A 17,981-nucleotide genomic window follows, 5' to 3' on the forward strand; every position below is an offset into this window, starting at 1 on the left:
TTCAACTTCACAAAGTAGCGCGGAACAAGGAAGACGGTGATCGCAGCTGACTGCAGTTGTACTATCACGCGGTGAGTTATTGATTGTAGAAATGGAGACGCGCAAGAAGTGGATATTATCTTTAAACGGCAGCGGAGAACGGTGACTCAAGACGGTCATGCACAAGTCGGATCGTGTAACCGTGTGCCAAACGCTTGTTGCAATTCGCTTCCGACGTCGGACGCGGGTCAGAGTTTTGACGTTACTTAAGTAACGACGGAAACGTTACTACGCCGACGTTGGACAACGACGTTTTGTCGTGGATTACTAACTTGTCGTGCGGTCAACGTACGAGAGGGTTTTGGAAGCAGGGGCAGAACTAGGGGTGGAAGACGAGGATTCATTCGCGGGCGTAAAATTTTAAAGAATGTAATTTTTGTAATTATTAACTACTAATTTGATATTTTTAACTTTGTTAAATACTGTTATTAGGTTAAAACACAATAAGTATGATGGTACTCGTTTATTAATTATTAGAACAAAATTCTCGAGAACAGTATTTGATTGTTGGTCGTCTATGATAGGGCGTAATTTTAACATTTTCCCCTGACGTAAAAATTCCTAGTACCACCACTGGTTGGAAGGATCGCCTTTGGCAGCGCGTTTCGAAAAGTACGTAAGGTGGTCGGACCGCAGGTTCGTAGGTTAGGTGCACGCGCGTGGCCGTCATTGTCCGTCGACGAAAATGCCAAAAACGTTTTTACCCGATCACGACGTGTTTCGCTTGCTCAACGCGCGTTGCATCGTGTTGTGCGCGACCACGACAAGGAGAATGAGAGAGGGGAAAAAAAACGCGATCGGGTGCATTGTAAAATTTGATTACCGCGTGCACACCGATTGCGCAACCTCGCGCGAGGTAAACACCCAACCGTGTATGTGGTTATTATTAACGTGCAGTATCGCAACGACATACCGGATTCGTGATACCGAGGAGAGACGCGTGTGTGGTTTTGTCATTGTTTTTATTTTCACTTTATTTCTCGTTCTTATTTCATACGTGTGCAAAAGCTCCGGGTAACCGTGAACTTGACCGCAACCGCGTATTCGGCTCACCCGAATCACACATCACCCCGTGACCGCGACTTTTGATCGAAACGATCTCTTCAGCACTCGGGACGGATCCTGCGCGGTATAAACACGAATCGGATTCCCGTTGGATTCTATCCGTGTACATCGCGCGTGTGTGCGGTTGAGAAATCTCCCGTAGTTTTTCGTTTTATCGTTATGTTTTTTTCGATATTACATTTTTTCCTTTTTTTTTTCTCGTAGAATCGCTTTTGATACGCTTGCGCGTGCGCGAATCGTACAAGTTATTCAAGTCATCCCAGCCGATCCAGATTGCGTTGTACTGAGAAAGACAAATAAAATCGTGCCAGCTATTTTTTTCCTACGATTATGATTATTATTGAAAAGTTCATATTTCACTCGAGCATAATCATTTATCATGAGGTTTTCGATAATTTATGTTCGTTAAACGCCTCATGCTTTTGAACATAAGCCTAGCAACGTCCGATGGACATAAAATTATACACACTGCAAAGCTCAACGCTGCGACAGCGCTCGAGTCACGGGAGTTCAACACTATTCCATTGTAATTTATCAAATATTGTGTTTATTATATTTTTAATTTATATTTTTCTGAGCTAGTGATATTAATTCTCAAATCTGAAAACGATTTTATATATTATGTATTTTACGACTGAAATGGTTTATAGTTAACCCGATGCTCTATTTTTTCCCATATTTCCTATGCGCATTGCGCATGTACTACAATCATTACTTTCCATTTAAATTTCGTCCGGTAAATTGAAATAAAAAACAAAGGTATTTTGGGTTTCAAACGATTCGCAGTTGTTTCAATTGTAGCGCGATTTGTTTCCCTGATATCAATTTGTTTTACACTTACATATTACACACAGGCACACATAACTAACCATCGTCATTAATAACTCTTTCGAGAATAATAAAAAAAAAAAAAAAAACTGTGAAACCTTAAAACCGTTTAAATACACGTAAGCTATCCGTTCACATCATTAAGCAAGTCACGGACTAATCACGAATTAATCCGATTCCACAAGACTCTGTTCGTCGCAGACGTTATGACGTATAACCTAGAATTTAACGACCGATTTGACCGCATATAAACGGACAAATCCACATGGCGATGCAGTGGTGCGCGTATAATATAATATCACATAATATATAATATACAATAATATCGTCTAAAAGATGATATAATACCCGTGTGGCCATAAATAACCGGAATACTCCGGATCCAGGCAGTAATGACTGACGGTTATTTTATTGAATCATGATTCGTGTACATCGTTAACATTTTTTGTTTTTCTCTCGGTAAAGTCGCCGCTCAGGCGATGTTATAATACATGAATACATAAAAAAACAGAAAATCCACATTCCTACTGCTCACTTTTGAATAATATACCTTCAAAGCAGCAGTAGCGGTAGTATTATGCATAATACGCCGTTGTAAACGTATGTAATACGTAGTTTTTATTTTATTTATTTATTTATTTATTTTTTTTTTTTTTTGAACGACCAATTAATGTCTCGTTTCGTTATTCCGAATAATTTGAATATGACGTTGCGGACGAGATGTCGAAACAAGAGCAGCGCGTTTGTTACCGTAATACGTAATACGGCAATCCGGAGATATTTCAAGGTTATTACCGAAACGTTGGAACCCGTGTGACCGCGATGTTCGCGCGATCAATTCGTACGTCCCCGGCCGGATACGCATAGGAACCACGTGCACGTACAACCCGTAAAAAGTGAAAAAAATTCGAAAATACCGACATACGGTACGAGTGAACCGTAATACAGTGCAGCAGCGGACTATTACTTACATTATATTATTTTTTCCTGATATTCGATTAGTATCCGATTTTATCTCGTCGATTACAGTCGTCGCGTAGTTGTCATGTTATAGTGAATAATACCTATTATATTTAAATTTTATTATACTTTACGTAATGTTTGCGAAATGACGAAAATATTTACAACGTCGGTTAATTATATGCCCCCCAATCACTTCAATGGTCGCGTAGAGAAGGTTTTCCAAATATAAATATTTACAAATATTTGTAATTTTATTAGGTCATTTTTTAAGGACATCTTTTGTCATTTTTATGTCATATTTGCCACTTTTTGTTAGGTCATTTTTTAATGTTTTTATGTCATCAACTTCTGAACCCTAGTGATCACAACAATACCGTAATGGTACGCACAGCTTTGAACACGATTTTGCGGGTCGCGATTTATCCGTACGTGGTGACCCGGTGTCCATCAGCACTGCGCTTTTGCAACGCGTCTGAACCATATACCGTTTCGCTAGCTTACACGTAGCCGCCGTACGAATTTCGTGCTCGCGTTAAAAAACCGATCTAGGGGTGCCCACGTGGGGGGAACGATCGACCTCCACTAGGTGGACTGATTTAAGGTCGGTCGATATTTTTTTTTTTTTTGTAATCTATCCGTCGGACTACTTGACATTACGGCAGAGCATATTTTAACATAAAAAGTACGTGGCACTAGTGCTCCCCCCCTAGTGGTAATTGAATGCTACTCAGTGGTAGGTGATCGTGCCACTAACCAACACATTCTTATAACGGCCGTAATGACAGGAGTTGATTTTCCCTCTACGTTTCTCTGATAGACAATTTTATTAAAGTGCCACCCAGTGAAAATTATTTAAAATATGTTATGCATTACTGTCAACGCAGTGGTGTACAACAATTCGTGTGCGACTTATCTCGAACGGTGGTCGTGATCGACTAGCAACACGTTAAGGTGTACGAAATAATACGACGCGTGTGTACCGTGACACGCAGAACCGTATTACAATTTTTATTATAAATATTTTTCTAGTCTAAAAAATGTTATTAAACCGTACAACTGTAGTTGTTTCCTTAATTACTTAACATTTGAACGATGTAAAATAAAAATATACAACTGTTATAAAAATGCATGCGTACATTCGTACGAAAAACTTGATTATAAAAATATAATGATGAAAATCATGGTAGGTAAAAATGTCTTAAACAGTTCATTTTTAAATAAGTATATTCAAAATTAAATAGTTAGTAACCATCGGATTTAATAAAATAAAACATTTTATAATCAGTTGCATTTATTTTAGTTCTAGTTAGGTACGTACGTAATAAAAATGTAATATTGAAAATTATTTGCCGCCCTTGAAAAATTCCCCCCCCCCTAAGCACCAGCTTATAGTGTTTACTGTAAAATACGGCACTGTGCAGAACACTGTACCGGTGTCGTGTACACGCACGTTCGTCGACTCGTCCCCGAGCCGGAATTATGCAAATCCCTCGGACACAGGTCCAGCCTATGTGCTCCGGCCTCGCCCGTACCAAGGACCTCGTGGTTTCTCAACTTCGACAAGTGCAGCGCAGAATCGTGGACCATAACCGACGGTGTACGCGTGCACGGACTGAAAACAAACAAATGGCAATTAAAAAACCATGTAATATGTGTGCATTTGTTTTTTTTTTTTTTTACTAAATTAATAACGGAAAGTTATCATATATTGTTTTTTAGTTACGAAATACACATGGGATATTGCAACGAACGCAGTCCAGTAGTGTATACATTTATGTTATATACATTGTGCATACACACACACACACACAGACGAAGTCGCACATAAATCTGTTACGAAACCGTGTGAATATCCCCATATCGGTAACCTATAATAAATCGCCACTCTCTCTCGTCGGGGGTGTTCCCCTTTATTGTGAGCATTTTTTTTTTTTTTTATTACTTTTGTGCGTATACGGTTTTGGCTTCATGCTGGTATCAATTTTTGAACCGTACAATACAAATCCATACTCTCGTTTCGCTCGCACGAGTTACGCAATATTTCGTGCGGTTCGTTTTCGAAAAAAAGAAAGAATTCGAATCGTTTAACTCGCACTGTATAAAGGGTGAAACTCAATTTTCCAGAAACCTTCTATACAGCGCACGTTACGCTTCTTTTCGAATACGCCGAACGTACCCGCACGTCTTCTCGTCGTGCTTTGCGCCGACACCTAAATGGCTATACTTATTACGTACGCAGAAATCTAAGCGCCCGGTCGTGCTGTAGACGCGCAGCGTTTCTCAACTCGTACCGAAATCAATTCGCGAATAATTTTGAATTGGTCGTCAAAAAATTAAAATACAATGGTTTACATTTTAAACCACCTGTACTAAACAGTTTTGTAAAAACGATTGACATATTTTACACGCAAGATTTCACTCGACAAAAAAACGTAAATCCAGCGTTTAGGTATTTCAGAGCTATAAATGTACTTTATCGGTCCACGTCTAAGCAAACGATCAAATATGATAGGTTGTTGACGAGAAATCAATTCGTATTTTTCTCGACATGAACTATCAATAATGTTAAGTTCACTGAGGTATCTATAAAGGAATATCGATAATGCGCAGCACGAACAACGTGTGTCCGTTGGACCCGACCGACTGCAGTTGCCGATTCATGCACTTGCACCACGAACGCACGACGTAATATGCAACTACATGGATTTATGGTAATTATTACGCATATTGTTGTGTTGTACGCACATCGGTAAGATAATGTCTTTGTTATAACACTACGAGTATACTACCAAATGCATGCGATGCATAAGCGTAAATCTTTCTTCTGCAATGGACATAAAATTCAAATAACACTCGCTCACAGATCGAACAGCGTTCGGCCAAAACAGTTCTACCGATTCGTTTGGAATGTTAAGATAATTTATTTATTATGTACGGGCGGTGTACCGCGAGTAGATTTTTCGAATATCGCATTCCAAAGGATCGAAACGCTTTCGGGCCCCGGGTCGGATGTACGGTTTCCGGTTATCTGTGACACGTTTTGTTTTGTTTCATACGTTTATTTCAACAATATTGACCGGTTGACGTGTACGTAAATCAATACGGTACAAATAAAAATAATGATTTCGCACAAATGTGTTGCGCATTTTTTAACCCACGTTTTCGTTGTGCGTCAAAATAGTAATCGTTCTAATCCGTAGCAGCAAAACATCCGCCGGTCAAGGTCGGGTTATAATTCGGCTGGTTTATATAATGTATACATACGCACGTGGTGAAACGTTCATCAGCCGAAACGAAAAAGTATTATAATCGTTCTAATAATACGCATTATGTTAAACGCGCGTACGATGCACCGCGATCAGGAAAGTCGTCGTAAAAACAGACGCACAATTTTATTGTTGTACGCGAGCTCCGTGCTATCCGCACGTTTCGGTTACCGGAAAAAAAAAAAAAAACGGTTTCGTCGTTTCTACATTTCGGCGATCCTGCTGTATTTTTTCGACCTTCGCGGCTACAACCGCGCACCAGGACCGCGATCCGATGACGAGACGTGTTTTGTAATGATAAAATGTTTCGTTCGCAAGACGAACAATGATAGGCGCGGTTTTGTTGTACGTTATTAACATTAGAAACGTTCAAGACGGTTACCAATACAAATAATAACAACGGTTGTACCACGGTTTGACGACACCTTGGATTTCCTCGTCGAACCCCGAAAACCTGCAGCGGCTGCGGCGGGTCACAAAAATTGCGCGTAAATCATGACGTCAGTTTTAGGTTTTTTAACGTATGCGCCGGCCCCCTCGTTAGATTTAAACAACGTTTTCGGTCGTTGTTGTGTAACGGACCGGTGCAGTATATATTAATACGTACTACACGCACGTCGCTGATTCGTACGCGGCGTGAAATAATAATAATAATAATATCATTGTAAACGATGTATTTACATATTTATCAGCGTTTTATGTTTATAGTCCGGTAGCATGCTACGCGAACGCTTTACTTGTACGCCCCACGCGCGTAAGGTGTTTGCGACGCATTCAACGAAATCCGTTAATTAACAGCGATTATTTATTGGACGGTCTTGATTTTACGAATTTCGTTTTGGTCTTTGACGCTTTAGAACCGCCTGAAATAATTACACCCACGCGATCTATATCTGTAAACGTGTTAACGCTGTGTTTTATTTATTTACTTTTTTTTTTTTTTTTTTTTTTTTTAGACCATCCGAACACCAAACGTAGAAACCGCTTTCCGTTTACGTGTCGACGGAAAACTTTTCAAATAAAACGCGATTGTTACGTTCTAGCACCGGTTTACATGAAATGCAAATGTTGTACTTCAACGCGCTTGTACACCGTTCGTACACGCGTACCGCCGTAATTCTTGATAACGTTCCAGGCGGATTTTTAAGTGCAATACATTTTTCGCGTTCATATTTATGCGCGCGTACGTGGGCGACGTTGTCGAGTGTGTTCAGTTCGCACCTACAACCGTTCTATATCTATTGCACCCGCGCACTTTTATCGTTTAGGTCACGGACAGACGGCGCACAGTGAGGTTTTCAAAAATGATTTTAGCGCGTCATTGAAAACGTTCGACAAGCGCAACAATAAAAACACGCCCATTAATAAACCCGGGCTAAGCGGTCGAGTGGTACGGCATTTCAACAACATTATTCGTACTCCGACCGGTGAGGTGTTTCCAACAAGGGTTGTCCATCTTTAACCGACATCGTGTTACGTAATGTATTCGGTACACCCGAGTTCGCGTACCGACACTAGGTTGGATTGCTGGTCGGACGTCGTCGAACGATATCGAAAACAATGTTTGAACAACGTTCGCAATCACTTTTTCGCGAAAACCTTACGTCGTTCTTTGTATTGCACACGTGTATTTGTAGTGCGCCGAGGTGGTTAACGTTGTTCGCTGGGCGTTTCGAGTACAGAAACAACCTCAAGATGTTTATCGAACCGAGGTAGACAGCGTTTAAAGGTACGCGCGTACGTTGCACACACATTGTTTTGTTCCTGCGATTTACGTAACAGAATCGTAACGCGCGTTTCGCAAGCGAATACATAGCGTACGGTGAACTCCTTGCGTTCCGTAGGGCACGTAGGCCGTGCGATCGGTCGTTGTCGTCGTCGCGCGGCTAACACGGTCCCGACCGATCGTACGGACGTGCGCGCGCTTGCGGAGAACAGATTTTCATCAATGCCGCGACCGGTAAAATACGATCGAGAACGTTATTTTTGGTAACACGGTTGAGAACGTTCGAGTTTATTCTTCCCCCCCCCCCACCCCCAAATGTAATCGATCGATAATATGAGCACAATAATCTGTTGATATTCATCGGACTTTTATCGGATCAGCTGGATGTTTATAGTAACTTCGATACCAGATACGAGAGAATGACGGTTAGGCTTTGCAGTCGTCGCACTAACTGTTCGTCGATACATTTCATAATTTTATAAGTTACACTTATACAGGTATTAGATATTTTTATATGTCCTACACGTTTTTAATTTTTATTCATACGATATATTACATATTATTTTTTCAAGAATGTTTATTGTACGCGTACTGAATTTTTCAAAAGCCAAATAAATGATATAGCAAACTATGGCAACGCTGCACATCAATTCGTTCTCAATCGTATCGTTTTTTGGGTTATTTGTTGGGGCAGCGGTAAGTCCTTTGTGAATTTTAAGTGTTCTCAATCGTTCGATAGCCGTCGCATCGGCGTACGTTGCGGTCGTCGCACGCGTATCGAACGGAGTACCGCGGTCCGTGCTCGTGAAATCTACAAGTTACGTTATGGCACGTACCTTTTCAAACAAGAGAGCTACATTTGAAATGCTCAAGACGGATAACAATACAAATAAGAACAACGGTTATACCACGGTTTGACGGCGGCGGGTTTCATCCATTTAGGTCTTTAGGAAGAGATTTGTTTGATAATCACAAAAAAAAAGTAGGTCTAAACTCCAAGGAATAATTATTTATTGTTATTTCATAACAATAATAATCTAATGCTCCTGTTATCTGATTATTCCGATTATCTCACGCAATTGACCGTTAATGATAAAATTAAACTTTACAATGATCAACCTATATTCCTAGAAAGATTGACAAATCGATCGCGATCGACTGGTTGGCGATCCCTGCGTTACGTTGTGGCGCGTACCTGCTTCTGGGATGTACGACCGAGCGGGCACAAGGCGACGCCCTAAAACGCTTAAAACGCCCTAAAAACACATACACACACACACACACACACACACCGTAAGGAGCTGTTGTTCAGTTGTTTCGTTCTCGTAGATTATTGTTTTTTCAAAATTCTGTTTTGCACGCCTACGCTGTTATGACGCGGTCGTTAAAATAGTGTTGCCATCTCAATTGACCGTCGTCATTCGTTATTGTACACGGATCGAATTGTTAAACAGATCGTGTTGAGTGCCTACACGGTTACGAGAAAGCGTTGTGGACCGCATCGCAGCGCGTACAGTTTACCGGAAAAAAATACATCTAACTACGATGTTCTTACGGTCGTCACGTACAAGTAATACGGTATAAGTACGTATGACGAAAAAAAAACCACTATTTAATCTTCGCGTCCATACATTATTATGCACAATACGAGTAATTGTACTGTTACGTATAGATGTTTGAGAATAACAGTTAATAATAATAAAAATATAATAAAACAATTTAAAACAATTATTATTTATAATTTAATTTTCTTTGCTTTTGTGGCAGAAAATATAATGTAGATATTTAGCAGATGCCGACAATAACTAATAATTTTTCTTAAGTTGATCATTTAATATTTTTGCGTCCTCTCCCCTCATCATCAGGCACCCAAGGCAAGTGCTTCGCTCGCCTCACCCTATTTACAGCTCTGAAAATTATTACCATTTATTGTCGTTTAACTGACAATCGATAACCACGCAAATAGTATAATCAACGAGACCATGTTATTCAATCATTCGAACCGCTAATCGCATGGGTACCTAATATAATAATTCACGTATTATTGCGTTATGTTTTATTAATTTAATAACAGCCGCACTAATAGCGAAGTTATGACGGGACCGCGTGAACAATGAATTAACTGCATAGTTCGTATGCAGTAACGCGATTATGGTTTTGTGATTTAGAATCATTTCGGTATTGTATTACGTCCGATAAATGAAATAATTCAGTCAACATTGAATAAAACCGTGTTCAACAAGCTTAACTATTTTCTAGATAACCGTTAATAAACTTACTATAGATAATGATATTTATAAGCTTCCAACTCATATATTGGTGTAGATATTGACTATTAGTTATATTATGTGTTACTTAGTTTTTTTGTTGTTCGCTTTTGAAAAGCGAAAATAATCAGAGACCGCGGCAGTGATAATATTTACCTTTAAAATAAATAGATACACTTATAGGTCCGGTTTCCCGATTATTTTCGTTTAGAACGGCAAAGCAGAATTTCAAAGAACATAATATTAACAGATGTTTAGGTTTTTTTTTCCCCCGTAAAACAATACGTAACATCACGTGAATTCAGTTGGTATGATTTATGGTTCATTTTGTTCAACGTGTATAGGTATACATTGGACAACATACACGTTAATAGTTATTTATAAGGAATTTAAAACATTTACTTAAAATACATCTGATAACACGCATTCATTATGCATCATTAATTTACAGTCGACCCGACTGTTTTATAAATAATAAATTTAAACGCATATTGTAACTGAATTAATCATGGTTGCCGCGCGACGATAAGCATCTAACAAGTCATTGTAAAAACATCTGTTTTGTGTACACAAAAAAAATAACATATAACTGGAAAAAATAACATTAGGGTTGATTTATTTTTATTTTTATGATTACCATCGTTCCTATGCTGCGAGGAATAACAAGTACCTGCCTCCATATTGCGGGTACCTATAGACTTATTGATGTACATACATACGTTTGCACTTAATTCGGTAAAATATACGATTCAGTAAAAATGCTTAAACTTAAACGCCGATTTACGATCATCATATTTACACATATTCACTTCTACAAATACGAGTACAACGCGCGTATAACTGTTCCCGTTTTAACCGTATGTAAAATAAAAAGTCGATCGAACGAATTAAATTGAAATTCAAAAACGATTAATTCGTCACCCAGTCGTTTCCCATGTCGGTAACACGTTCGCTCACATCCGTGTAATGTCTCACGAATAATCAATAAATATTTTCAAACCGTCATTCGACGAAAAATAAAAAAAAAACATATTGAACCGTTAACATTTTAACGATAGTAGTGCCTAAAAAATATATAAATATACGTACGTAAAAATACGGTCGCGTAGCGCAAGTATTCACAGTAGTGATTCGAACCGTGGGAATTAAAATCTCTATACTAATTGGTGTTTTTTGCGTTTCGATGACGAAAATATTATCATTTGTATCTGGTGTCAAGCAGAATCTGATACGATATCTTTTGATCGGACGACCGGTCTCACCGGGTGGGCGTTGTCAATTAATCGCTGACAAGAACGGGTGCGTGAATGACAACGAATAGGGGGGATGAGGGGGGGGGGACGAAGGAATAAGACTAATAATTATTGTTATTAACGAATAGCGAGCGCATACCACCCCGTGGCGTTCATTGACTGTTTCCTGATTAAAACATTCCGTCGCGCGTCGTCGTCGTCTAGTCATCACGTGTGCGCGATTTAATTGACAGCCTCCGGAGCTTTTGTGTGTTTCAGCAATAGACATACACGGCCATGGTCTTTCGTTTTCTATTTATTTTATTATTCATCGTAGCTAATTAAAGACTCGCCGCACGCTCGTCTCGCGTCCCTCTCTGTACGTATATATATATATATATATAGATCTTCCTGTCCCCGTTCCGGTGCGCTGTTTGCACCGCGCATCATTAAACGTCTCTTTATACAACGCACATATAATCACGCGAATGAATCCAATTAAAGGCCATTCTGCAGCGGTGTGCACGGGACGCTCTGTTTCCGTTCGACGTGCGCGCGGAAAGGTAAAACGGGGGAAAAAAAACGAGCCCGTGAATAAATAAAAAAAATAATAAATAAATAAAACAACGACGAAAAAAAATAAAACACGGACGTTATGCGCACGCGGCTCGGACAGGATAACAATGAGTACGCTGCAGCAACAGCAGTAAAAGGGATCAACGGACGTTCAGAAACGTCGACGACACAAAAAGGGGGAGGGGGCGTATACTGCGAGAGAGAGAGTGAGTGAGTATTTTATTTTTTCGTCTCGACATATTTGTTATATATTATTATTATTATTATTATTATTAACATATATAACGTATATGTATATGATAAATATGTATATTATTCGTCCATGTGCGTCCGTGTGCACGCGCAGTCACACGTGTGCGGACACCTATATTATTATATGTGTGTCACGGGCAGGACCTGCGGGAAAAAGGATATAATAAAAATGTCACGGGAAAAAATAACAGTAGTGGAACGGCGCAAGCTGAGGACCGTAAATTGTTCACCCGCGCTCACGACTTGTCTACACGTACACGCAGGACATCTGCAACGTGCGTATACGCGTATGTGTATGTGTACGTGTGTGTGTGCCTGTGTATGAGAGCTCAAACACATATATTATTTATAATACATATATATATGAGCACAACAATAGTAGGTATACGGTCACCTCCTACGCCGTATAAAGATACCTACCATACCGCAACCACATTGGTATAGAGGCTCTGATGTTCGTGCACGCGTTGTACAAACATTATGAGGACATGCGAACATCCACACGGGGTATGGGCGTCAACCCGAGTAGTTCCGATTGGGGCGTCAATTTATTTGATTTGAGTCGTTAATGTGATTTTCGAAACGTTAATATAAGTTACACTCGGTATGATAAACCATTTGTTATGTGAGATGACTAACCGTTCACGGACGTGTGAGCAAAAGCAGACGTCGAGTAAAAGCTCCCTGAGCAAAGACAGAACGAGAGAGATTATTTAGACGAACCCTGAAAGGAAATGGCCAGGAGTGGCGGGATCGAAAGAACGGTGTGGCGGTAACAAAACGAAAGTCCCTCGTAAAGCGTATGGAAGCCGAAGGAGAAGAATATTATTTTAGTGGTCCGCAGAGGAGGAGTGCAAGTCTTAGAACTCCTGCGGTTCACCCAACGGAACTGAGTGTTTTATAGGTTTGCTGGTAGTTTCATATTTATGGCCTGTATAGCCGTACTTTTATGATTTATGTGATTCAAAGTGGTTATCTACTGTCTTTCTTCATCACAAAAACCGTAATTTAGTCGTAAGACGATTCCAATGCATTTATCGGTTTAATGCTATGGTGAGGAATTTAACGACAGATTTGACGTTGTCGTGTAATTTATTCGGGTTTCGGTTTCCCGCGAATAAACATATCTCGCCTTAGGTCCACCAAGAGTTGATAATTTTTTTAATTGTTATCATTTCGGTAAGATTTTCGGATTCGGATAAGAACGCGATCTCGGGGGAGACTTCACGACGATTTCAAACATCTATACGTCATCGGATTCGGTGTGGCAAAGCGCGATGGTAAATTGTTACCCGAATTAACATAAACCATAAAACATTACGACATGCGTACGTTCGCTTATGTGTTAAAATAAATTATTGTGCTGCATAGAACATGTTTACAAATATTGATGGCTGACGGCCGTTCTGATCGATAATTAATGTACGATACGTAAATGGAACGCAGCTAATCGCAACTGTCACATGAATACAACGATTGCGACTATATTTGTTCATTTACACGTGTTTGTTTCGCTAATTTTCATCGTCGGTTTTGCAACGCACGTGATCTACCACTATTATAATTAGAGTTAGGATATTGATAACCTAAAAAAACATAGAAAAATAGAAAAATAGAAAAAATATGCAAAAATGCCCTGAAAACTTTAAAAAAATGACCTTAAAAATTATCTTAAAAACTAATTAAGTAAGTGAAAAAAATATATTAAAAAATAATAATTTTTATTAAAGATATGGGTGTGATAATGAGTGTAATAGTAATTTTAACTATGAATTATAAATTATAATATTCATAAAACAATAGTATACATCTACATTTCTATTTTAGCATTATATAAAATTACTGGACCAACGTTACATTTTAATTAATAAATATTCGTCCAAATTCGGATATTCTAATAATAAATGATTGTTGTTTTACCATTATATTTTAATATTACATTTTGTACACGGTTAGTTAATATGACACTATAAAGGACCCAGGAGACGTTTACCCCTTTACCTCCCTGGCTATTCCACACCTGTATGGACCTATAGGTACGAAAAATAGCGTATTATAATAACACGAATCATCACGTACTTCATATCATTCACGATAATTTCATAATCCTGACGTAAGTACAATCAGTGTATAACAGGGAAAGCTACAATTGTCGGTACTCTGTGTGCGAGTGCAAACCATTTTCCCTCCCCCTCCCTCATAATAATAAAGGTCGAAACACGTCTACGATCGGACATCATTCCGCAATAGCACACAGGGATGTACGCAGGCCGTGAGTACGAATCCGAGTTGTTTTGCACACGTACTACAAAATGTACGGTGTAAATAATTTCTGCCTAGGCGGTATTGTATTTCAATTCCACTGGCGTTCAGCTCGCGTTTAATTGCATTAGTGTTTTGCACTACGGAAAACTGTAACTGTTTACCGATACTCGATAAGGCCGCACACGCTGCACGCCGATAACAATGGATTTTCACGATACGAGATGAAAGTAAACGACTGCATTGAGGAGAATAAAACACAAGGACGTAATGTACAATATTAAATAGGCAGTTTGAGCGGACAAATGGTGTATTTCGTGTTTTTCGATTACGTCTAGTTCACCGGCACAAATATTCATTAAAATCGTCGAAAAAAAAAAAAAAAATTAAGAAAAACGTGTAATTTAGTTTCACGTTAAACAAAATAATAGTTACGCGACCACACCTTACTCTAGTGTAATATCATGTTGATCACCGTCGTGGATATTGTTTTACTGTCTGCGTTCGTTATTAAACTGGATATTGAAATCGGTACCAAGCAAACCATCAAGGGCGTAGGTTTTCGACTTGACATAAAACGAATCCTACATGCATGTACGTATGTATTGTATATACGTATACATATATATTATATACCCGTGACATTTCCCTTCGAATGTAACGCAACGTTCAAGTTATTAATACGGAGTAACCCTATATGGTATTCGAATTATTAAATCCCGACGTAATTCTTTTCGACACTATTCAGGTTTCCGACGTCTTATTGGACTTCTCGACGGCGCTCCATATGAGTCACTTCCCGTGATGTATTCATAGAACAAGCAGGCTTCCGGAACATAAGAAGTTACGAAGAACAGGTCCTCGCCTTAACTGCACTAATTTAAGCTGGTTTCCAGAAGAAGTTAAAGACCAGCGTAGCCTTCATTAACCTTTCTGGTGCATATGACACGGTCTGTATAAGTTTGGTAAGGTGAGTAATTGTTGTAAGTTAGTGCGAACAGGATATGGTTGATGTGGTTACCTCTTACATGATTGAGGGTTCTAAGATAACCCACTTTCCTACAACCACACGGGATGCATTTTTTCCGTTCGGTACTCTACTCGCCTGCGATCCCTGACACGTCGTCGTCATCGTTCCTTAACAACCACTTTGATCGGTTATCACCGATCGCGAATTCGTTTCTGATCCATTTTCGTCGCTCGGCAGAGGTTTCAACGCGTACCGCGTAGCAGGTTAGCACTTGTACGAGCTCACGGAGGCAAACGGTCGCCGTAACAGGTACGATGCGTATATGCGCGCTTAACGATTCACTAATAGCGAGTAATGTAAATCGTGCCGGTCGCGTCCGAACGACGGTCAGGACGATTCGTTTTTTATGTTTATTGTTGTGCGCGCTGTGCACATGTATGAGCAAGCAATACGTGCCATCGTTAAGGGGTGCGTATATTTTTATTTTATTCTCCCCCCCCCCCCCTCGGAGCGCCCGTCGTCGTCGGCGCAGTAAGACGAGCCGATCCGAAAATAGTTTCCACCCACTTGGGTCGGGTTTTTAAGGTGATTTATCTTCATTTCAACATCAAACATCCCTCCACAATCAATTTACCCCCGACGTCGCGCTATGTTAACAAATCACCGCCTCCATATATACACACACGGCCGGCGCGTCGCGCGCACAGAGGGTTCGGAGAGCCCTTCGATCATAGTTAATGCTGTAAGCTTTGTTTTTGTATGACCCGACCCCGGCGGTGAAAATCGAAAGTCCTGCAAACCGAATTTGACAACACCCATTATTCGGTGACATCTCCCGGTCCTCCATCCCCCCCCGTCATTCGTTTTCCCGCTTTCCCGTTCTCGTTTTGTCTCCGGAAAAATAAATAAGTACATTGCGATACCCGCCCGACACGTGATGTTAGTGCGCGCACAACATACCTTCGGATAACGTGATCGATACTACTTTAAACTGCATATTGAGTTCCATTGTTTTATATATAAGAGATATCGTACGACGAAATAACGGGCGAGAACATTATTTGATTGATAGTGTACCGTGAAAAATGACCTAAGAAGGAAGACAAATTATATCTTCGTAGGTCCGAGGTTTTTTCACGAAAACAATAATATACATATGTACGTGGGGACGGATTTTAATTTCAATAAATCTTTTTTTTTTTCTTTATTTGTTTTAGAAAACCGTGCGCGTGTTACGTATGTTTATATAATATGTAATATTATACAGTAGTTATATCGTTATCGCTGCTGGTTTAAAATACGTTTCTGGTTTAAATGATTTCAACATTTCAAATGGAACGCTCTGATGCAATCAAGTTATTATAATAAGCTCGGTTATTAAAATTAACGAGACTGTCGCTGATTTTTATTTGAAGTATTTAGTTTTTGCTAAATATTTATATTGATCTTTTAAAACTATATTCAGTGATTAATGTTCGTTAATAATTCAATAAAGTTGTTGGAAATTTTTTTTTAAGGAATTTGAATTATCGTCATACATTTTTACGTACCGACTATATAGAATATACGTATAAATCGTACAGTAGCAGTACAATAGTAATTTTTATAGAAAAATTTGAATTGACGAAGTGAACAATTGGGCTGCAAGTCGGCGGAACCGAATTATAACGATGTCGTCACCCCGATCATCGATATTTTAAAATCGTTTAATTAACAATCGATCGATCACGAACAGTCGCCAGAAGATGATGTTCGTCTCCTGTGCCTGTTAAAAATCGTGTGTTGCACGTGTGCCCGGGCAGGTCTCGGCCGCCACTTGCGTTATTGTCGATACGAAATCCTAGTGCAGCCCTTAATGTCTGCTCGAACGTCTTCCCCGACAGTGTGCCGTCTTTTCGCGTCGACCGATTTTCCAGAACCGTTGTCCCTGGCAACGTCTCGTGCACGTGTACGCGATAGTGGGTCGCTTCAACCGCACAGCGTCGCGTCGAGAAAAACCTTTGTACACGCACACACGAATATCGGGTGTAATTAAATTAATATCGAGTTACGAGGAATCGCCTAAAACTCGACGTCCATTACCTTGCCCGTCCAAAAATGAATATTTTTTTTTTCAAGTTTATGATTAGTACGTAATTTGTACGGATTTGTACGACCATTTTCGGAATTCGTACGGAACTCGTTCACCGAGAAAAATTCATTTGTTGCGGGAGGGACTGGAATAACGTTTTTTTTGAGAGGTAGGACAGGGGGGTAATGGACGTTAAAACGCGTACCTGAAAACTTAGATAATGCAGTGAGCGTAAGTCGTATTACATGTACATGTATCCAATAAATAATGCAATTTGACATACGTACACGTGTGTGTATGTAATATTGACGGGTAAACAAGATTAGACGATACATTTTTATTTTTTTTTATACGTTTTTCTCTAGACGTGACTTGTAATTCGTTTGACGTGTGCTGGCCCGGAGAACCGTAACTACGTGCGCCACCACCGAACGCATACTGTCGCGTACCGTTCGGAATCCGAC

General features: G+C 39.6%; 1 protein-coding gene across 1 annotated transcript in view; it reads left to right on the plus strand.

Annotated features, from left to right (window-relative positions):
* The window catches only part of LOC112688152, a 61,367-nt gene extending 44,729 nt beyond the window's left edge, over positions 1-16,638 (plus strand). The window contains exon 18 of the mRNA XM_025561216.1: positions 15,225-16,638. Within this exon, the coding sequence (XP_025417001.1) occupies positions 15,225-15,281 (57 nt within the window). The 3' untranslated portion in view covers positions 15,282-16,638. The remainder of the gene's footprint in view (positions 1-15,224) is intronic.
* Positions 16,639-17,981: the final 1,343 nt, after the last annotated feature.

This window comes from Sipha flava, unplaced genomic scaffold, assembly GCF_003268045.1.
Source record: "Sipha flava isolate LNK unplaced genomic scaffold, YSA_version1 37_pilon_pilon, whole genome shotgun sequence".
In the NCBI taxonomy this organism is placed as follows: Eukaryota; Metazoa; Arthropoda; class Insecta; order Hemiptera; family Aphididae; genus Sipha; species Sipha flava.